This window comes from Eutrigla gurnardus, assembly GCF_963514095.1.
Source record: "Eutrigla gurnardus genome assembly, chromosome: 15".
NCBI lineage: Eukaryota > Metazoa > Chordata > Actinopteri > Perciformes > Triglidae > Eutrigla > Eutrigla gurnardus.
The window spans coordinates 12,423,365-12,447,389 of NC_139938.1; the positions used below are offsets into that span (position 1 = coordinate 12,423,365).

Consider the following 24,025-nt stretch of genomic DNA (forward strand, 5'->3'; position numbering starts at 1 on the left):
TGATAGTTAGTGCCCAGTACTGGACAGTGTACTGAAGTCCAGTTAAATGCAGCACATGGAGCTGTTCACAATAGCAACCAGTAGGTGGCAGGCACAGCCTGCTGTACACCTCTTCCCAGAACTTGCATTTATTGCTTAATTTAAAAAGGTGAAAAATAAATATACTTTAGTGGATACAAAAAATATTTACATGTTCAATTGTATATTGCAACTAACAAAGAAATGTAAAATCTGGAAATATATTGAAAGTATACTAACATCATACTTAATACTTAATATTTCTTTTTTACTTTAAAATAATTGTACTATAGTACACTTTCTATAAATATATTTAAAAAAATAAACTGAAGTGAAAGTGGACTTTGCACTGGAAGCACATTTTAAAAAATTTACTAATTAAAACTCAAGACACTCAATGTTTGAAATGTAATTGTAACACAAACAAATAAAATGAATCATGCTTGATTAATTACATTATTTAATTAAGCAAGCATGTATATTAGTAAATACAGCCATGTGCTTATGTGTACTAAGTATGCTTGAAGGTTGTTTAATTTTAGCACATATAAGTTCCCTAAATACTCTTCAACTGTTGCTTTTCTACAAAGTAAATTCAACTAAGAGTATTCTAAATTATGAGTGTGTCTGTACACTAAAATGTAAAATACTTAGTATATTTATTTTTCACAATCATTTTCCGTTTATTGTACACAACGGTTAAATGCATCACTGTGTACACATAGAATATCTACAGTTCCTCTAGTATGTAAATCACATATTGGCCTCTAATGTTTTCTATCTCAGGACACAGTGGCCAAAATTGACATTCTATCCCGAAATAATACAAATACTCGGAATTAGTCACAGTGAACCTCACTAGATAGTATGTCTTACATCCCTCTTTTATTACATCATCATGTTTTTGTTTATTTTTTAATCATATCTCTTATTTTGGTCATTGATCTGTACTGTGAGACTAAAGTGGCCTCAGTGGGTTGTGGATGTCTGTCAGAGGCAACCAGAGGGCAGCATGCCTTTATAAGCTCCACCAACAGCATGTCCAAGTAAGACTTCACGTCACAGGGAAGTTAGTTTTAAGTTGGATCATTGACAGATATTAACTCAGTTTCACCCATAGAAATAACAGGACTAAGGGAGACAAATATGTTATAGGGGTCGTGGCCAGTCTGAGAATTGCTCACATTGGGGTACAGAAATAGATATTTATTTTTCTGCACGTCAAATTCGAGCTCTGCCCCTGGTCTACTGTTGCCATAGAGATTGCTGTAGTGGGCCACTTCTGTATGAGTAAACAGACGTATGTTGGACTCACTGAGGTGACGTTTTACAGTGGCAGCTATCAGTGGCAAATTGAACTGACTGACAGCCCCCCCCCCCCCCCCCCCTTGTTTTTGTACAGGTCACATGATGATGAAGAGTGCAATGTCTACTTTTCTATTTCTCTGACGAAAATTATGATTAAAAAATATACTACGTTAGTCTCATGTAGCTCACTTACTGATGGCTGCCCCCCCCCCCCAACAAACTTCTGATTTACATTGCATGGAAGCTATTGAAAAAAGCATGAATTTTAGATAAAATATACACATCATTTGAACATCATCAGTGTAGGCTAATAATGTCGAAATGTTCAATACGTCATGCTAACTTGCCAATATTAGCACAAGTAAAATAGGTAATTTTAAATTAAACTGAACTAGTCTGGTGGCACACTTACTTTGATTATGTGTACTAATCTATAATTCATGAATTGTACATAAATATTTTAATAGAAAATTAAGGCAGTTTTTTCTACACTTGTCACAGGGACACTGTTCTCTTTACATGTAATTTATTTATTTCCATTGGAAATTCTACATTTCTTTTGAATAACTTATGTAATGGGACTCCAAGTCGACGGTATTGGGGGGAAAACCTGCAAGTTGACCAGTTTTATGAAGTAGCCTATACTTTCAACTGCGGTCCGTTGACGAGTTGTAATCCAGCCCCCAGTTAAACGGGGCTGGACGGTGAGCTGGTCCTCCTCCTGCTGATAACGTGTGGTGGAGCTGAGCAACTAGACCCGCTGGCTCCAACTTCACACTAACTTCGCTCAGGCAGGAGGAGGGGGAATGGGTCCGAGTTCGACAGCGGTGAGTTAAGCAGCTGTTGGCATCCAGAGATTAGGAAGAGTGAACCAGGACTGTAGCGGATTTACTTGGCCTCCCTTTGTTGAAAAGAGCGAAGAGGAAAACGGGAGACGAGGATGTCTTTACAGAAGCTCCCGGGCTCTTTCGGAGTCCTGTTCCCGGCGTCCTCTCTGCCCATGAAAGCGGAGCGCAGTCGCAACAAGGAGCGGCTGGAGGCCAGCTTGGCCGGCCTGTGTGAGCTGGAGCTGCTCAAACAGAGGCAGGAATGCCGGGTGCTGAGCGCTCTCTGCCTCGGGGACTCTGCGGGTCCAGGGCGTCCGCCTTGGGGAGCTCTAAGGTCGGCACGCTGCGCCTTGGACGCACCAAACGCCAACGCGTCGGATGAGTGTAGGCTCCCATCGGTAAGTTATGTTTGTCTGATGATGCGTCTTTAACATCAAGACGGCTTTTCGATGCAAAAGACAATTATATAAATGTAGAGATGATTTAGTGTGGCGGGGATGTGAAGGGATCCCTTTCTGGTGTTGATGTTCGGGTTGTTGTTGACAGATGTGACTTGGCCTGTATGTCTGGCGCGTGTTTTAGATTAGTAATTAAGGATGAAATGTGTTTGAAACAGCTCTCATTTAGCTAAACTCTTCTTGGATGAGCTCACTAAACCGTATGTGTGAACATTTACAGCCTGTCATGGACCTCAGTGTGCAGATATGAAAACAATCCCAGGAGCCACACATGACCATTTAAGGGCACATTTTGAGGGGAGCTTCATGACTTTATCCACTTCATGCTGGAGACGAAACACCCAGAACATATCTGTCTCCCCAGTAAATGATCACATAGATGATGATTTGGTCAATACAGCATTCAACTATTAGTAACAACACTTAAGACGAAGTGTACTTAGTCATGGTGGACCTCACCCATTGTTTTGTAAACTACAGTTTTGAAGCCTCGAGTTTGGTATTTTGGCCATTACCATCTTTGGATTTTTGCAACCAGTGAAGGGAGTGACCACATTTGGAATGTGGAGGAGCGACGGGTGGATCTGATGAACACAACCAGCATAGCGGCACCCCGAGCTTCAACCTTACTGGATCTGGATCCATCTGGATTCTGGTGTGAAGCTGTTAACACAGTTAGCTTCATAATTCAAGATCAACTTTACAGCTAGGAAAGTCATCTAGCAGCTAACTGGCTTGGTAGCATGGTAGTGACCTGTCAATCTCCAGGGAGCCCCACCCTGAAGAATCCCCTGCTTTATGGTCCATTTGACTGTAAATGGATTTACAAAATGAACATCATGCTGGATTGAAGAAGACTTGAAACTAGAGATTGAGACCATACACTTTACTGAGATAACTAATAAGTGTAAGAAGTAGGGTACTTCATACATTCAGACTTTTTTTTGCAATTTCTAGAAGTTGCCCCCTGATTGCCAGCAGAGAGCCCAAATTTAAGGCACTTCAGCAGTGGCTTCACTTTTCAGAACCAGAGGTTGCAGCCTGGTTCCCACTACACCCTACTCGTCCTGATTTTATACTCCCAGAGATCCCTGTTGGCTCGGACTCGCACATCAGTGCTTGAGTGCCTTGTGTGAACTGTCTAAAGATGTGAGCCGAGAGACTTGCCTGTGCATCTGAGATGCATTCCAGATATTTTCCAGGTTGTATCTCATACAACTAAACTTCACTCCAAATTCAGTTTCCAGGGAAACCATTTTTTTCCCTTTGCAAATGGTCTTAGTTTGAAACAATTTAAAACATGTGGCCAATGAACAAAAGAGAACAAAACATGCTACAAAACAACATATTTAGGTTTGCTAAAAACAAAACCTCATGGTTTGGATCAAAATGACGAGGAGATTGAAACAAAACAAGAACAGACGGGACACTAACCTCAATCTCTTGGTGGAAGTCCTGTGTTTTTTGACCCATAGACCACCCAGACGTCTCCCACATGGACTACCATAGACTTGTTTGATACTAATTTATGATTTGTCAAGAGCAAACATAATCCATGACAAAATATATTTCCCTTGAAATGTAATTCACAATGTAGTTTAACCGTGGAGGAACGCAATTTTTCAGACACCAGGCTGTCTATAATCCTAAATATCTGACGTGTTGAATCTTGTTTGTGTAACACAATCTGTACGCAAACAGAAATGTAAAAACATCTAGTTATGTGCACGAACTATGCTGTGGTAACCGACAGCGAGGCCTGATGTCTTCCTAAGTCTAGTGGTCACTTTCAGGTTGCTAGGCAACCAGTGGAGACTGCAAGGATTCGCTGATAAAAATCAATCTGACTTTCAAAAACACATCATGTTCCCTCTGAGACCCTCTGTGGTTTACCAGACCCTCCAAGGTCAGCTTGAAATTTACAATATGCTGAGTATTAGAGACACTTAGCTTCTGTGTATTGATATACTATGCTGATTCAACCCCCCCCCCCCCCCCCCCTGCCTCTAGCAATCATCGCTCAAACGATAATATTATATGTTTATTATTCGGGCTCATTCCTCGGCGGTTGGACCCCCTGTTATGGAGCATGTTATTTGCACATATATCAAGTACAGATACTATGATCATGTTGTCCCCTCATTGATATTGCTGCATATGTGCTTCTAACTGCTGGTCTGAGGGTCAGTACTGGTTCATCGTGAGAATGCAAGTTTGTGTGTGTAGAGAGTTTGTGTATTCCTCAGCAGGAGCTGTTAACAGTCATGTGACAGCTGACAGCAGCTGTGTTGACTCAAAAATGTGTGTTTGTGTGTGTTTGTATGTAACCTCGTCTTTTACGAAACTATGTTCCAAAACAACAAAAAAGAGAAAAAACGCTACAGAGATGGGGTTAGGAAACAAAACAAGGTTGCAAAAAGGAGTCAGATTGTATAGATGTCTATGAGAAAATCATCCGTCTTCTCACGAGATTAATTATCCGAGCAAACATTGAAAATATGAGTTTATGGTCTCAATCTCTAGTTTCAAGTCTTCTCCATTCCAGTGTTTAGTACATTGTGGTCCATTTAGAGTCAGACCGACCAGACTAGAAAGCAGGGGATGCTTTAGGGGCGGGGCTATTTGTGATTGACAGGTCGTTACCATGCTACCAATGCAGTTAGCTTCGAAGATGATTTTAACACTTAGCTGTAGTTGACTTTCAATTATGAAGCTCACTTTGTTAGCAGCTTCACACCAGAATCCAGATGGATCCAGATCCAGTAAGGTTGGTGCTCAGGTTGCCACTCTGCTGTGTTAATCAGATCCACCTGTTGATCCTCCGCAGTCCAAATATGGTCAATTCCTTCACTGGTTGCAAAAATTCAAGATGGCAACGATGGCAAATGATGAACTCGAGCTTCAAAAGCGTAGTCCAAAAATAATTTACTTTATAGTCTATGGTTATAGTCCTGCTCACACAGTAATGTTGATGAGCTCGAAGTGTATACTAGTGTTGCTCAGTATACGAGAAAAGTAAGCCTTCTCTCATCAACCTCTCACAGAACTTCATCTTAATGTATTATAAACATCTGGTTGCACATGTGAAGTTAGTGAAGTATTGGAGACACCAGATTACTACATTTTTCATTAATAGAAAAACACATTTTAATTGCTATCCATTATTCCCTAACTATTAGATTTTTGCCGTGATATTATTTCAGTATAGGTATCCAGATATTCAGGCAGGGTATCGTATCAAAGTCGCAATTTAGGTTATACTTGTAATGTTATTACAGAAAGGTACAGCATGAGGTCTAAATTGGTTCATGAATGATGTGTTGGTTGATGGTAATGTTAGTGTAACAGGATTATGAGTGTACAGTTGCTTCTTTAAACAGCAAAGCAGCTGACAAAACATGATTAGGAGAATGAGCACAAACACTCTCCCCTTCCATGACAGCTGCGGTTGAATTGCCCTTGAGCAAGGCATCAATCCACCAACAGTCGACCAGTGTGTTTACAGTGTCATCCGTCATACAGTGAGTCTCCAGTGGCGACCTCTGCAGCTGTGTGACCAACGTGTCACTAAAGCCAACACAAACATTCTCCACTGTAACGGATGTGTTGTGCTCACGTTTGCCACCTCGCTGTGTTGCACAAACACAGTAGCACGTCTGTAGCTGTCGAAGCTCCTGGTGGGGTGCGGAGATGGGACTGGGGGGTCTTCAATTTAGCTGACTGGTCTCTTGTGAGGTCTCCAAAAAACAAAACTACCACTTGGTTACTCTAAGTCACAGCTGTGCAGCATTAGGGGTGTCCGGGGGGGAAATATGCATCGCAAGCCAAGACACAACGGCCACCGTGCCTCACGACCAAAAGGTTTCTTTAATAAGAAGAGAGAAATGCTTTGATGACAAACCAATCTCATATTCCTGTTGGAGGTTAGGGGGGTAACTGTATACAAAAACAGTTAAACCATGCAGTCCCTATATACGCTTCCAACACAACAATGATCCAAGCGTATTTCCACCGTGGTCCTCAGGCAGATGAAATAGGAATAATGTACTCTTTAGAGATGGAACGATAGGATATGAATCACAAACAGCTTTTTACTCTTCGCCATGGCTGGTGGTTGACGCCAAGCAGAAAGTAAAGAGCATCAAGGGAAACCGATCATTCAAACTGAAATGTGGCATGCAGACTGCGTGGCCCGAGGTGAAACAGATCTCTCAATGTTATCCCTCAGACACATGCTATGTTTAGTTCAGTTTCTAACCCTGAAACTGAAGGATGGTGTCAACTATGTAAAACATCCTCTTCGATAAACATAGTTCATGCCAAGGATTAGCCACCTGCTCCACATAATGTAAGCAACAACATTCAGTAACGGTAACAAAGTTACTGGTGTAACACGGCATATTAGAGGTGTGGAAACGCCAGATGCAGAATCTGGTGAGGTGGATGGGTCAGCACATTTCCCAAACTGTTGTGAAGTGACTCGTAGGTGACGTTTTCTCCGAAACTAAGAGGTTTTGTTGTCTAAACCTAATGCGGGTTTCGTCCCGACTGACAGAAAAAGAAGTCGTGCTGAGCATTGCGAGAAAAATTGACAATTCAATTTGCTCAGTACGAAACCAATAGATCAAATGTCATGACTGTTCCTCAAGTAGTCGTACGACTGGGTTGTGTGGTGTCGGCGGGATAGTTGGTGGGCTGACTTCACCACAGTGGATGTTTTGTCAGATTTCAGTCACGCTTTAGTCTCGCAGGCACACTGATCGTGTTTTCTAACCCGATGTGTTATCCAACACCACCGTCACGTGTACATCGGGCGTCGTGTCTTTTACATTCGAACCCAGTCTGACGCAATTTAAACTAAAGCACATTTGTGTTACCATTGACACAGTAACAACAAGTCCATTGTTTTGATTTATTTTTACATTATATTTTCATTAAAAAGAACTTGAAGCGATATATCAAGTAGGCTGAACCTGAACTCCAGCCTCCTTTGTAAATGTTTGTGTGAACCCGGCCCGACCCTCTACATATCCACAGTCTGATGTCTGCTCACGCCAGTTGATCAACTTCCTGTGCTACACAAGCACAATTCCAATGTATTTGACAACAGCTGCCATCTGCCTCCTTAACCTTGGTGAGAAACCTGAGCTGGGCCCATGGATGTTTAATTTTCATGGTTGTCCATCATCTGAAGATGTAATACAAGGAACCATACTTGGCCCAGTGTTAGACTGCCTTCACATCTGGTTTAAACAAAGCTGTGCCGGCCAAAAGACCATGACAAATTTCAGGCATTCCATGTGAATTGATCCAATAAAAACTGATTTATTAAACAGCAGTGTATACAATTTATAGTATTTCATTAAAAGTCAATAACTGAACAATTTATCAGACATTATTGCATCTTGGTGAAGATGGAAATGTGGACACTGCCAACATATTTGTCCTCACAGTTGAATGCAAAAAAAAATATCATGACTTAAATAAGGTCAGAAATGTCTGTAAGGACTATTGGTGATGCACAGACCTGCTTTGGATCAATGTTCAAGTTTATTCCTGCACAATGTAGTAGAATAGTGACGATGAGAGAGTGAAGGAAATGAAATCTTTCGATTGTTGAGGAATGGTGTTTGAATGTTAAAGCAGCAGTCGGATAATTTGCGGCTACGTGATGCTTTGCTTCACAATGAGAGCCAAAATGAGAGAGATTTTACGACCCACTCAGCCCAACCAGCCTTCGCCTTGCTCCCTCTACCAGACCAGGCAGTGTGTAGGCGTCCCGGCAGCAGTCACTGAAGACGAGAGCCCTAGTTGCAGGTCTGGAGGGTTTTCTCAGGGTGCAGGGTCACACAGAGATCTTGTCTGCTTCTGCTTCCGCAGTTAGCCGGGTGGTTAGAGAGCCGGAAGCCTTCACTGCTAATGCTGCGTGACAGGGAGATGCTTGAATGTTTTCTTTTATCTCGATGACCTCATCGTTATGGCCAAGTCCAGGGAATGGGCCATGTTTGAGACGGCCCAATTGATCTTACACCTAACCAAATTGCTGTCTGTGACATGGTTAAAGTTGCCCCCCCTGAGTTTTTGGGAGTCATGATGAATGCAGGCTGCGGGTTACTCTGTGATAACTCAGACTGGCCTCCATGCTGCAGGCAGTTGGCAAAATGCGGCAGGGTGTGATGGTGACGGCAATGACTGTCATGCATACGACTGGAGAGGCTTCACACAGACGTTGTGGAAGCAGATACGTGGATCGAGCAAACCGATGCAGCACCCTCTGCCTGCTATGTTTCTCCCTGTAACCGCAGGAGAGTGGGGGCAGCAGCAGTTGTCAGTCATACTGGTAGCTTCAGTATTACTAGTTCTAAAAGCACAGGATGAGCCCTCGACAAAGGGGGCACTGCTGCATATAGGCTGCTCTCTGAAGAGGGTATGACGTTCCTTATATACTGTGGCTTTTGCATGTAGGGATGGGTTGGCACGTTCTGATTGGCCGGTTACACTTTCCCACTTTTCATTTGGTGAATTTGTGCTCTCAAATGAAGCAGAATATTGTCCATGGAGTCCAGTAGAGGACTCCATCTTTACTTATAGATCTAGCATTACAATATGGTAACTATAGCTTACCTACTACCTACTGCCGAGAGCCAAAAGTGATTGGACAACACAACACATTAGAAAACCACCAACGTTTGATGCTATAACAAAGCTAGCGAGCTGTCTTTGTACTGTAATGTATAATAATACATGCAATCAACACATAGGGAACCGTGATGTAAGCTTCCGATCATAACTAGAATAGTAGTAGTTTCTACCATCACAAAACACTTTCTGTGAGTCATCAAACATCTAGTCCTGACTCTAGTTAGAGAATGAAATAGAATTATATTTAGATGGATATAAACATCTTCACTGTTATAATAAAGTAGTTTTGTCTCAAAAAGCTCTTCAAGTTATGGTTTTGCAAAACTTAATCCAATTAACCTTAATCTTGATATCCAGAGTAATCAGTATTTGTGTGCATGTAAACAGAAAAATAAATATATTACATTTGATATATTGCAATAATATAACTTGTACTATAGTATACTTATTTTAAAGTGCATTAAAATGGTTCTGAAAAAATATGTACATTTATTATGTGAGTATACTTTCAATATATTTCCAGATTGTACATTTCTTTGTTACTAAATTTTCAATATATTATTACATTTTCAGTATACTATTACACAGTAATATATCACCAGGGTGATTGGGGGCAGATGTAGAACATATATATCTTGTGTATTTACGGTCTAGAATGGTCGTGTAATGGTTTAAATTATTGATCAAAGGACATAAAGACTGTAAGGCGGACTCTGTTTTCAGTCCGTCTCTGTTTTTACTCTTTTGAAACATAACTCTTAATCCATGTTTCCTGTTTCTGTCTACCTCGTATATTTTCCTCCTTCTCTTCCCCTAATCCCTTTACCTTAGAAGGGATGGTGTTTCTCCTTTACCTCTTTGTTGTAGAGGCGACTTTCAGATTTCTTAAATATTTTTTCGTTTAGGAATCTGCCTATTAGTACAACCACAAATACATGTGCAGCATATCTGCAAGTCCACCACTGTGAAATGACCTTTCATTGAGGCAGCCTACTCATAAAGCATTCCTTCCCCCACACCGAACCACCCACTAACACGCTCACACGGTTTATCTATTCATCTGTGCTCATGTTTCAAATGTCTCCATCTACATTTCAAAGTCTGGGGAGAGTTTGGTAGAACACATCTCTGTGCTTCAACTTAATTCTTGTCTATGTAAACAAAAAGTCGGGTTTCATGCAAAACAATAAAGCCGAAATAAAGCCAAAAATAATCACATACTTAATTAATAGCCTTTATTGACTCTTAATGTTGTTCATTCTTTGCAACATGATCTCATTTTACTGTGAATTTAACGCCAATATGACGACTCTGTTGACAAATGCATTCCTGTGCAAAGAGAGACCTTGTGTTTGTGAAATGCACATTATGTGATTGTCATAGTTTCAGCGTTTATTAGTCAGCAATGTAATGAATGCATGAAGTGTTTCAGGCAATGCCTGCATATTACTGCAGCAGTATCAAGCCAACGTAAATATTATTCTTGTCAACTTATAAGACTAAACATTAAGGAAAATAAACACACTTATTTAAGGGAGGATGGAAAACGTTTTAAATTTGCCAAGAATGTCTTTGTGAAAGTTGCATTGCCAGTAAACTGAAGTCCACGAGACTAAACAGAACATTAATTGTCTGGGACACAGTCGTACTGATGCTTCAGAGTTTGACCCCTGTACAACCAGTGAAAGTGCGACCGTCAGTTTTACAGCTCAGTGGCACTGCCGGTGAGTGTGCGTGTATTCATCCATGACTGCGTGTCTGTCTATGCAAGGACATGAGTGTGTGTGTGTGTGTGTGTGTGTGTGTGTGTGTGTGTGTGTGTGTGTGTGTGTGTGTGTGTGTGTGTGTGCGCATGTGTGTGCGCATGTGTGTGCGCATGTGTGTGTGTGTGTGTGTAAGCACGCACATGAGGGAAACAAGCAGCCATTGAGCCAAGAGGGTCTCACATAAATAGCTGCTTAAACCCACACACAACCCCTTTTATACAGTGCATGCCTGACATAAGCCCTGCTTAATTTTGCATGAACAGGCATGTACATACACACGCACACACAGACACACACACACACACTGAATCTGAAGCCTGCTTTTGCTGAAGAGTCTTGTGATGCACAGACTAAGTTAGTTAATGGTTTGAATCTTCAAAGAGCAAAGCAGCATGTTGTGGAAGTACTTCTGTTTGCAATTTGCAAATACTGTGAACTGTGAATCTGCAACGAAAAAGACACGTTTGTTAGATTCTCATGACTGAAAGATGCTTATCATGAGAAATGGGTGAAATAATTCTAATGTGGAAGATTTTGGAGGTGTGATCAGGCGGCAACCTCCGGTTCTGAAAAGTGAAGCCAATTCTGAAGTGCATTCTCTCTGCTGGCCATCAGGGGGCAACTCCTCTGGTTGTAAAAATAAGTCTGATTGCATGGAAGTCCATGAGAAAATTACCCTTCTTCTCTCTTGATTTATTATCTTGGTAAACATTGTAAAATGAATAATAATTTGATAAAAACCAATGCCCACTTCTTATATACAGTCTATGGGTGTGCTGAGCATGGATTTGTTCCACAATTATGAAACCACAGATGTGACCTCTCATCGCTATTTATTATGTGTGAACTGAAAGCCTCAAGGTAACACAGCAGGTCTTTGTAGACTGGCCTATTGATGAACTCACCCATAAAATGACACAACATAAACACCAAAATCACCCGTGTGTGTGGTTGGAAAATAATGTCATTGTGATAACATTTTTGTATCTTCTGCATAATTCAGTATACACAAGCTAAACATCATTCGATTACCAGCACAACATCCTCATTATGCGCACAGTCTAACTTGTGTTTGTTTACTTGGTTCAACGTTTTGAAGACGTGTTACTAGGCGATGCGATGATGGTCTCAGGCGAGGGGGGCCAGACTAAGAATGGTTCAAAAGACCCTATGAAAAAATGAGGGAAAAGAGGAGTGACTTGGCCAGGAGGAAGCCTGGGGCCCCCGTCTGGAGCCAGGCCAAGAGGGAGGGCCCATCAGCCAGCGCCTGGTGGTCAGGCGGTGGAAGGAGCACTTTGAGGAACTCCGACCGACACACCCTCTAAGGTAGAGGCAGAGTTGGAAGCTGATGGAGGATCATCGTCAATTTCCCTGGTGGAAGTCACTGAGGTAGTCAAACAACTCCTCAGTGGCAAAGCCCCAGGGATTGATGAGATCCGTCCAGAAAATGCTGAAGGCTTTGGTGGTGGAGGGGCTGTCTTGGATGACACGTCTCTTCAACATTGCATGGAAGCCAGGGACAGTGCCTAAGGAGTGGCAGACCAGGGTGCTGGTCCCCCTGTTCAAAAAGGGGGACCACATAGTGTGTACCAATTACAGGGGTATCACACTACTCTGGTAAAGTCTACTCCAAGGTGCTGGAAAGGAGGGTTCAGCCGATAGTCGAACCTCTGATTAAAGAGGAACAATGCGGGATCCGTCCTAGCCGTGTAACAACGGACAAGCTCTTTACTCTCGTGAGGATCCTGGAGGGGCTTGGGAATATGCCCGTCCAGTCTACTGTGTTTTGTGGACTTGGAGAAGGTGTATGACCAGGTCCCAGTCAGACAGCTGAGTTGGTTTGGGCATCTGGTAATAGGGAGGTGTTTCAGACGCGACCAGCTGGGAGGCGGCCACCGGGAAATCCCAGGACTAGGTTGGGAGATCATATCTCCACACTGGCCTGGGAACGCCTCGGGATCTCCCAGAGTTGACTGATGTGGCCCGGGAAAGGGAAGTTTGGGGTCCCCTACTAAAGCTACTGCCCCCACGACCCGACACTGGATAAGCGATAGACGATGAGATGAGATGTCTTCCCATCGCATTTGATACATATCACGTGTAGATTTATACCTACGATATCATCTATAGCGACAGTCTTGTCGTGCCTCAGATCAGAACTATAATAACAATTGATGGTATTATGTTGTGTTCACACCAAACACAGAGCAAATCTTTTGCACAGCATGATAACATGTAGAGTTAATTAATTTTCTGTACCTCATTTCCATCATGCCAAGAAATTCATGTGAAGTTGTTTTCGCAAAAGTTGCTGAATCAGAAATGGAGGAAACAAATGTTGTCTATTGTGTCTGTGGTCCCAGAGCTCTATGACAGAAGCTCATATTAGTCCAAAAAACAGACCAGCCTATGTGGAAAATGGATGTGTATAGATTGTCTATGGTATGAACTCCATTCAGAAATAGTTTGGTTTGGTTTCCTGGTGCATCTTTGACAGTACAAAGCAGCAATAGTGGTTATTTCAGCCATGACTGATTGACCCTTGTGGGTGTCTACATGGAGGTAAACCCAGGGAACTGGTGTGACTCATACACACACTAAAGGTTTCTTTATGCATCACTATCAGGCAAGGGCTGTGACAAAGCTTCAGTATTGGATGCTGTGCTTTGAAGTGTGATTGTATGGGACGATATAGGATTTTATTGCAGATTGCGATAGAATTTCCATTATTGTGATAATCGTGATGATATCTACAATTATCCCAATAACTTGAAAAAGCTGTCTAGCTCTGTGAAAAATAGAGCCTAATTTGATCAAATACAGGATAAACTCTTTTCATCCATTGTGTCTTATCTGTGATGCAATACAAATATTTTCTTATCAAAATGTTTTAAGCATATTTTGATGATGATAATATTGTTTATTATTGTGAATCACAATTATTTTGGCCCGGATAATCCTGACATAAACTTTTAATATTGTCACATGAGATCAATTCAACACTGTAAGCTATTTTCAGAAATGTTAGACAAGAGCCCAGAAGCAATATGACTTTGTCATTATCCAGTCTTCCAACTCGCTTCTGCCAAACAACTTCTCTTCGGGTCGAAAAGGACCAAGTCATTGGAAAGTTGGATCTAAAACTTGTCAGCCGCCATTATTTACTGAAAGTTTCCTACAGCAACATCCATCCATTTTCAGATGTGATAATGTAGGAAAGAAAGATGTTATTACCAGATGTCTATCCACATTTACAGATATGATCTACTTCTGCAGGGGCTGACTCATGGAAGTTGTTTCGCAATACTTAGACAGGCTCCAATCCTACAAAAGTCATGTGAAACTAACTGGACATACCACAAATCTGTGCAGACACACTCCAGACTGTGTTTGTGTAAGGCAGCTTATGTGTGCTTATTTGGTTCTCTTGGTTCAGCTGGTACATTATTATGCCTTGTGTTACATTATAGCACAAAAACTAATTTGAAGCTCCTCTCATCTCAATAGTGGTGCAAATCTGTCAATAACTTATAAATGTAAATGCTTGTCATAGCTCTCTTCCTCGTTCTGATGGTGATGATGATGATTAGTTAAAGCAGAGATATCTTGTATATATTTTGCATGTATTAACTGATGAATTATCATATCAGAAGGGCAGATTTTGACTGCAGGATCATTTGTGTTTCTTCACATCACTCACGCAAGAGGCTCCGGAGAGGAGGAGGCAAGGGGCTTACTTCCATGCAGATCATCAATCATGGCTGTTTTTCACCCAGAGGTGCTCGGTGAATTTCACCATCCTGTATTCACTGTATCTAGCAAGACACATGTCGGACAGTTTACCACATTATTGAACCCAGAATCAGCTATTTAGCTGCGATTCAATTGCAATTGTACCAGCAGAACTGAAACAACTACATGATGGTGATTAGTAAAAAAGGCATGCTTTGTTGTCTGTCTGCAAGAAGACAAGCCAACCACTTTTAAAATGCTTGTTTTCTGAATGGAGTTTGGATTGATTAGGCTATGCTAACATTGTAGAGCTGCTCCATCAACACTTAAATAACATCGAGACATTAGGGTTGTCAAAATAATCGCTACTCAAAATGTAGTATTGGTTTAGATACTAATTTGTAGTATTGTTGGTATCAGTATTGATACCAACAGTGCCGTTCTCGCCTCCTCCAGTTGACGGGCACCTTCAACCAGCAGCCATACAGCTGCTTTTCTCAATAGCAGCTGAACACATGAACGCTAGTTCACGTTCACAACACTGAGCTGACTGAACGTGGCAATTGCTGCTGCTGGAGGGCCTTTGCTCCCAGTTTTAGTGGAAAAGGAAAAAAGTAAAAGTGCCGTTTGGCAGCATTTTCCATAGGAGGCAAACGACCAGTGAAAGTCAATCCGATATGCTAACAATGTTTCTCTTAAAGTCACAGATTGAAGCTTAGAAAAGTCAACCAGCAACAAGACAGAACGAGTAGCAGTCTGCTCTAACTCTATTTGATCAGCCATGAAAATATGGTGTCAAGTCACTAGAAACAGAAAATAAACAGGACTGTAGCTGAATGCATTAGCATGGACACACACTTTCTTAAATCAATTATTAAATAATACCCTGCTTATATAAGGTGCTCCAATGTATATTTTAATCGGCAAGTAATTTGTGACAAATAACTGAACAATATATACAGCTCCATCGCTTCACTTTGTGTCATAAGTGAAAAACATATACAGTGCTCCATTGCCAACACTTTAAGTGACTGCTCCACAGCCTACAAAGTTTGGTTTTATTGGGGAATTCAGCCAGCCGTCTTCTCTGCTGGGAAAACAATCCTTCCTGCGCATGAGCATTGAGTGTGCACGGAGAGGAGGGCTATTCACAGACGGGTCCGAGAGAGAGTGAGACAGAGCGAAAGTGGGGGGAGGGGCTGATGCGCTGCACGCAGCTCTACAATTCCATAAGATTTTACCCATTTTAAATAATAGAAAACATAAAATCAATGTTATTCTGGCGGGCCACCACAAATAAATCAACGTATGGGAAAAACTGGTGTGTGTGTGTGTGTGTGTGTGTGTGTGTGTGTGTGTGTGTGTGTGTGTGTGTGTGTGTGTGTGTGTGTGAGTGAGAGAGAAGAAGAATGACAGGGAGAAAGAGTGCTATGTGGAGATGAATGAATGGAACATTGGTCTATGTATGCGATAAAATTAGAGAATCTGAAAATATGTTATGTTACTGTTTATTTTTCCACTACATCAGAGAACTTTTCAAAGTGCTGTTATTGCCGTTGTTTGCATTGTTCTTAACTTTATTTAAAAAATTCTGCCTCGTCATTTTTTTGTCATCTGCCCCCACCCCCCGTGATATCGAAAATGGTATCAAGTATTGATTATTTTCCTAAGTATGTGACAACCCTACGAGATATAAATAAGGCAGCAAACTTGTTGTTCGTACAATAGACAGTGTCTGGTTTCTCCACAGTCTGGTCCGGTCTCTAGACTAATATGAGCTACTATCATAGAGCTCTGGGGGACTACAGGCACAGGAGACAACATTTGTTGCCTTAATTTCTGATTCAGCATTGTTGTGACTAATCCCAATGCTAAATTCTGTGTTTTGACTAAAAAAGATGATGAAAAAAGATCGTAAATAACAGCAGCTGGTTTTCCACTCATGTTTGACATAATGCTGTTGTCGTATAAGTGTTGTTCATGGTTTAGGGTGAAGACTTCCCATAGTTTCTGTGTTTTGGCATATTCATTGCTCTCATTACGGAGTTTTATATAAAACATAAGTACTGCAGACGTTTCCTGAGTCTATAACCTTTAGTTAATGATATTTTTATCTCCTGCGGTATCACTCCAGGGATTCCTTCAGTGTATCATTTCTGACAATAGCATCAGCACTATAAAACAAAGTGCTATAAAAGAGATTGTGGTGATCCAGTAAGCAGGTTTTGTAATTTGTAGAAGTATGTCAATGTGAAACATGTGGGTTTGGTTAAATAGGTCTATAGGAATCAGCTGACCCACTGCTGTGTTCCAGGACTTGCCTGGTGTCTTTGTCTCACTGTTGACACAAATTGTTTTTATTGAATGGATCGTAATGTTTTAATGTGAAATGTACTATGAATGTGACAAGTGCTAGTAAGAGTGTTTTTCTTCATGTTGAAGGTTGTTGCTCCATCTCATCGTGGAAATTGATACGCTCACGCTTAAGTGTATTCTCACTCATTCATTTGTCACGTTGCAGTTTCGGGGGGAGATGTGTGGGTGTTCTTATAACTGTATCCAAGTTTATAGACAAACTGTCCTTGTCTGTACTGTATAATGCCACCTGGTTGAGTTTGGTGTTTGGGTCCACTTGTTAAATCTTTTAATAATATGAACACCAAAATCTCCATCAACATATTTAATGTACACCATGGTGATGAGTCGGCTGCATACCAACACTTCAGTGTGGTGAAATTCTCAATAGTAGCAGTTGTTATCACAAAAGGGCAAATATTACTTTTGTAAATCCATAAATGTGAAATGACTTGCCTGAAAAATGATTAAGTCAATAAGTATTGAACTTCACTGCTGAACAACCTTACAGTTGAAATGTAAAACTGGAAGAGTTTCAATATCAAAAGATTTCAAGATTTTTATTCGTCATTCACACAGTAGGAACATAGTTCACACTGAGCAATGCAATTTTCCCTTCACACAGTGACCGCAAATAGAAAATACAACGTAAAGAATACAAATAAATACTAAAAACTAAGGTATGAACATATAAACATATAAACATGAACAAACAAGCAAGAAGAAGTATTCACAGTCTGTGCAATTTAGCAGTAGTAGTAGCAGCAATAGTTGTCATAGTATCAACAGTAGTAGTAGCAGCAGCAGTAGTAGTATTAGTAGTAGTAGTAGTAGTAGTAGTAGTATCAACATTTGTAGTAGCAGCAGTCGCAAAAGTGGTAGCAGTAATATTATAAACAGTAGTAGTAGCAGCAGTAGTAATAGTAGTAGTAGTAGTAGCAGTAGCAGTAGTATTAGAACTAATAGTGGTAGTAGTGGATGTGTTGTGGCGTGAAACACAGGGATGCCTGTAGACCATGAGGTTTCCTCAGAACATAAACACATAAATCTCTCTTATATAAAGTGATCATTCTTTTGAGTACTGCCAGCCTAGTCCAGTCTCTTGAATGCCTTTGTGTGTTTGTGTGCGTTTCAGAGCAGTCTCCGGTGTATGTCCTCGGGTATGAAGGCATCTTTGGAAGAGCAGGTGGCAGAGCTGAAGGTGAACGCTGAGCTCCAATCAGCAGGTTCCCCCACTGATCCAGAAGACAGCCAACTCATATCAGGTAATTTCATCAAGGCATCAAATAATGCAGCTTGGTCACTGCTCCTTGGCATCTGACACCAACACTCATTTATCGTGCAAACGTTTGTGGTTCACCTTCTGCATTAAAATTCGCCCTTCACCTTCTAATGCTGGTGAACCCAAAATAAACCATTTTTCTGTGATTTAATTGCAATAAACAAATAAAAAGGATGCTGACATAACTACAAAATGATGGTGATTTGTATAAAGTCTGAAGTCATACTTTGTTAGGTCAGTCTGCAATACCAGAATCAAATAACTTTTCTTTAAAATGCTTGTTTTCTGAATGGAGTTTGAGTTATGGGGCCTAGGCAGCAACATTCTAGCTGTTCTATCAACACTTAAAATAACATCATCTAGGCATAAAAATGGCAGCGATGTTGTGGTTTGTACCATTGTCACGAACCTGGCTCTAGGCCATGACAACATAACTGGCAATTCCATGTTTTATTTTAACTTAAAAAATAGTCACAAAAGAATGAGGTGTGTTTCAATCTGTATTATCAGTAGTGTGCGTGTGGGTGCATGAATATGGTGATGTGATGTGTGGTGTGCAGTAAACTAAACAAAAGATAACAAAACCCAAAAGGTGCCAATGTGGTCAGCGTCGGAGTGAGAGGGGAAACTGGCAAGAAGCTGGGCCTTTTATCCTGTCACAGTTTTATCCTAGACAGTCTTGGATTTGCATTGACTCTGTATGCAATCATGCCATGCAAATAATTGTCTTTGTGTTTGGTGTGAACACAGTATTAATATATTGTAAGGAGCCTAGCCAAAGTAAAGTCTATGTGTTGGAAACACTGGGGTCACATTAATGCACAATCTTTAACTTGTATTAGGAATAGCCAGGATTTATAGATTCAGAATGTGAAAGGGGAATGATTTTACTTTACAGGTAACAGCTATAATGATTCTGATCACTTTCTTTGTCTTTGCTTTATTTGTCAGGATGTCCGGAATCAAATCACCACCCTTTGGTCTCTCTCTCGGCACCCGATGGGGCAGGAGAAACGGAGGCAGGAGAAACATGGCTGGCAGACCCAAAAAGATGGGCCACGGTTACTGGTGCTTTGGGGGAGATGAGGGATGTTGACCAGAGTCAGGGAGATTATCAACAAGCCCAAAAGTTTGAGACTTATATATTTGGATTGATCCAACGCCGAGCTCTACCCACACGCTCCTCAAAGCCCCGCACCAATTTGGCACATGATGCCAGAGGTGTCCGAGTGGTGAGGCAGGGTAGTATATGCTGCAAGGAGGAGCAACATTTACCAAAGCAAGAGATCTCTACTCCGCCCCAGTGTTCAGAGGGAACTACTCCACAAGCTTGCCATAACCTCGATCAGGAGCCATACCTCGGGACAGGGTTTACTGAAGATGCCCCACCCCCATACCACCACAATCTTCAGCAAAGTATCCAGCAACAACCAGGACTTTACCACAGGCCAAGGCAAGCCTCCATGAATAACACCTCCCGCTCAACATTGCTTGACTATCCAGCTTGCAGAGTTCTGCAAGCCCAGCCAGACTCCAGCAATAGTGAGGCTGATTCACCCCAACATTTCCACAACTTCCCTTCTTCTCCACCTCCTTCAAAGCCTCATCAGCCACCTGATGAGCAGCTCGTCAACGCAGAATATATTCCAGCCCAGCCTTGCCGAGCCTTCACCAGAGCTTATGCCCATCACCACTCCAACCCTTACAAGGGACCTGGGGTGCCCAAACCCAGCCGAACTACATATTCACCAGAAAGAAGCCCTCATGATCATCAAGAACAGCAGCCCACAGCATCTCAAAACCAACCCTCCAGATCCCGAGGGGGCCCAAAGAAGTGTCGCTCAAATGAGGACAGAAATGCTTCCAGCAGGAAGCCAGGGAAGAAGGCGTGTAGGTCTCAGTCGGAGAACAGCCTGCAAAGGGCTCCAGAGCGCAAGTACAATACCGTTGAGAGGGATGGTGGAGGAAGTGGGAGCGGTGGAAGGGGAAGCCGCAGTAGTCAATCCAGGAGCAAGAAACAACAGCATGGAGGTGGTAGCTGTCGGCGCTGGCAGTCTACCCTGGAGCTCAGCCAAGATGAGGCTGACCAGTCACCCGTGCAGGCACCCACGCAAGGCTCGTCAGCTTCAAACCAAAGGGACCATAGTGCAAGGCGCACACGCAAATCTCGCCCTACACATACACCACATGCTTACACACACCATCAGCACTCCCACCATCATCAGCACATGGATTACCAGTTAGAGAGGGACCAAGTGCCACTGTGTCAACCCAGTGAGAACTACCCTCACCCACGTCAGGGTGAGTCTGAGTCCAGCATGAGTGAGGCCGACTCTCCAGATTCCAGTTCTTTGTCCAGTGATTCAGATGAGAGTGGTGGTCTTGTTTGGCCTCAGCAACTACCCCCTCAACTTTCCCTCCCATCACCTTCTGTCCCTCCTGGGGCACCTCTGCAGCCCAAGGCTTTTGTCAAGATTAAGGCCTCACATGCTCTCAAGAAGAAGATCCTGCGCTTCCGCACTGGTTCGCTGAAAGTAATGACAACTGTATGAAGTGGAATAATGGCCAATCTGAAACGGAAGGCATGGAACCTTTTTTCAGAAAAAATGTGTACAGTTATCAACAGAGAGACAAATTATGTTTTGATCCTGGTTAAATTGTGTCATGAATTACACAAAAGATAATTTTACACGTCTCATTTTATCACATAACAGTTGAAGTATAAGACTGTGTAAATACGTAATTAGAAAGACTTTCCACCAACAGTGTGGTAAGTGGCGTCTCTCTCTGAAGCTACGATGTCTGTGTGTTCGGTTCCAGGATGTAACGTTACTCACACTAACAGGTCTCGCTCATTCTCTCTCTTCCCGGCTGATAATCACTGGTTAAATACATCAGGGAAGATAACGTTACATTAGTGATGGAACCTAAGGTAGCTAGCTAGCTAGCAAGGCATGCTAAAGGCTGTGTTGGTGACGTACATTGTGTGAGACAAGAGATGTAGCTTACTGAGCGGTTTCACACTGAACTAAATTATACCTTTTATTATCTTTTAGGCCATTTGTGCCTTTTGTATTGAGAGGGTGTGTAAGAGTGAAAGGGGGAGAGAGAGATGGGGATGACATTGCAGAAAGGGCCGCCGGTCAGATTCAAACCCAGGGCCGCTGCAGTGAGGACTTCAGCCTCGGTACGTTGGGCGCCGACTCTCCCACTGAGCTATCCTGGCATCCCACCACAACAAACCTACGACAAACAGAGACTTTCTGGACTTGAAAATTATCTTTTAAATTGACAAACATTTTATGTGTAATTCAAACAGGATAAAAATAGTTGTCTCTCACTGTTGACTACCTACATGGGGCATGACTTAACCCCTCTATAGCAGCTGTTGGATCAAAATATGGATGACGTTTGGTCACGAGCACCATATTTGGCCACATTGGCCCCTAAATATCCCCACCTATCGACATGCACACAGCCACTGATGTACAGAATATCATAGTCCATGCTGGTATTGTCTTTTTGTAAGGGACAGTGGGCCTCATCCAATAATCTTTTCCTATTCTTCATATTCTTCTTCTTCCTATCATTAACATGTGTTGCTTGTTCAAATGAGGGTTTCAAGTCACATTCACCAAACTGTCTTAACTACAAAAATCAGTGGTTTCAACCTGACGAACATGCATGTCTATTTGTGAGATTTGATCAGTCTTTGGTCTGTGTGGATACTTCTTCTTTGAAAAGTGTGTTTCGGCTGGAAGAAGGTCCCTTTGTCTCTATGTTTAACATACTGGTTTCTATCCTATTTTAATCAAATTCTATACAGTTATACACAATGGAGATGTATTGTTGGTTATATAGTAGCCACAGACCACAGTTTCCATATGATTGGATTGTGAAGTCATCTTTTGTTGCTTAAATGATGCATACCTGTTATTATTTAATTGTTATGTCATACTGTAATAAAATGGGAAGATAACAAGACAAACTACCAAAAGTTAGTGCTTCCTCTAAGTTTCTTCTTTTTTTTTCTCTCATTAAAATACAGCTATGAAATATATTGTGGGAAATGTGACCACAGCATTTAGAATGAGTAGATGTGAAGGAGTGGAATATAAGTGCATTGTAAGTTCAATACAAACTGCTTGCTAAACATTTTCTCTGGAATTTGTGGTTGAGATAGCAAATCTCACTGTAGAAGTGACCAACTTTAGAAGTATGTGAATCTTTGACATTTTACTGTAGCAGCAGACAGAAACCCACAAGATTAAAATCATCTTTAAAAAATTTTGGAGAGATCAAATGTCTCATTCACGGAGTATTCTTATAAAGGCCTTGTTTAAAATGAAAGAAAAACCTTTTCTACTGTTTTAATGTTAATGGGATGCTACCTGCGGACTAATACAACTGTGCCTACCCAAAGAATGTAACATTACAAAGTCACTTTGAGTATTTGACAGTATTATAATTTACGGTGCACTAGCCAACTAATGGTTAGCTTCTTTCTGTATGAAATTTGTTTGACAAAATGTATTATATGAAATAAAAAGGTTTGTTTTAAAAATATCAAAACAGTATGTGTTTTTTATATAATTTAAGGAAAACTTCAACCCATCAATCAGTAGTTTTGTCAGTTGAGGTTTTCTGTTCAAGGCATCATGTGTTACTACATGGCCAGCCCATGTTAATGTCACCAGGCAAACCATCCCACATACCAATGTTGATTTAATCTTGTCATAGGCCTCCAGGTTTGGCTATATCTGCCACCACAACAGGCCCATTTACCTCTGCACTGAGTGACAGTGCTAAACCAAGCCTCTGCACAAAAGACATGAATTAACTTGGCTGGCTGGTGGACGGGTAAAAAAAAAACAGGGCTTTTTGCCAGGAGACTGATGCTAGTGTGCTGTTAGAACCACGTAGTTTTGTTTTTGTTTCGATTCCAGTAGTCATTGTAATCTAAACCATGATGTTTTTTTTATTCAACTTAACCACATTATGTTCTTACCTAAACCTAACTTTGTAGTTTTGTTTTCTAAACCAAACTATTATCGCTTTGCGTGTTTTGTTTTGTTCATTAACCATGTGTTTCAAACTGTGTCAAACTGAGGCTGTTTGGTCCTGAAGAAATAAGTTTCCCTGAATAATAATTGAGGGTGAAGTTTAGTTGCGTGGGAATGTAATTTAGTAGGAAACCGATAAACTATTTATACACTATGAACCTTTTTCTGTCTGTGAAAGTAATTGAGCTCATATAGTGTGTGTGTGTGTGTGTGTGTGTGTGTGTGTGTGTGTGTGTGTGTGTGTGTGTGTGTGTGTGTGTGTGTGTGTGTGTGTCTGTGTACCAGAGGGAAGATTTCAATGGGCTGTTTTATGACATTTAGATTCAGTTCCAGCTGCCTCAGTTGATTCACGTTGTAAAGGGAGAACTAAAGAGAAATACGAGGAGAAGAGGACACTTCGGCAACATTTGAAGCTCTTTATCGTCTCACAAGTATCACCAACATTTTCCCAGCCGCCATCATTTCACTCTCATATCCATCCCTTCCCTCTTCATCCCTCCATCTGTTAGTGGTTAGAAGAAACATGCTCCCTTCAGGGCCAGGAACCTGTAGTATTTCCTGCCATGCCAGAGAG

At 41.5% G+C, this 24,025-nt stretch overlaps 1 protein-coding gene across 1 annotated transcript; it reads left to right on the plus strand.

The window, feature by feature from the left end:
- Positions 1 to 2,132: 2,132 nt before the first annotated feature.
- On the plus strand, positions 2,133 to 22,946 carry LOC311026230 (uncharacterized protein). The gene is made up of 3 exons (XM_084029638.1): positions 2,133 to 2,551; positions 18,242 to 18,371; positions 19,340 to 22,946. The coding sequence occupies exons 1-3, from the start codon at positions 2,267 to 2,269 to the stop codon at positions 20,938 to 20,940; spliced, it is 2,016 nt and encodes a 671-aa protein (XP_083885764.1). The 5' UTR covers positions 2,133 to 2,266; the 3' UTR covers positions 20,941 to 22,946.
- Positions 22,947 to 24,025: the final 1,079 nt, after the last annotated feature.

Bases quoted from the DNA above. Each gene is read 5' to 3' on its own strand.
- LOC311026230 (XM_084029638.1), top strand. From the start codon at position 2,267: ATGTCTTTACAGAAGCTCCCGGGCTCTTTCGGAGTCCTGTTCCCGGCG. The intron at 2,552-18,241 runs GTAAGTTATGTT...TGTGCGTTTCAG, and splicing joins ATGAGTGTAGGCTCCCATCG to AGCAGTCTCCGGTGTATGTC. The intron at 18,372-19,339 runs GTAATTTCATCA...TTTATTTGTCAG, and splicing joins AGACAGCCAACTCATATCAG to GATGTCCGGAATCAAATCAC.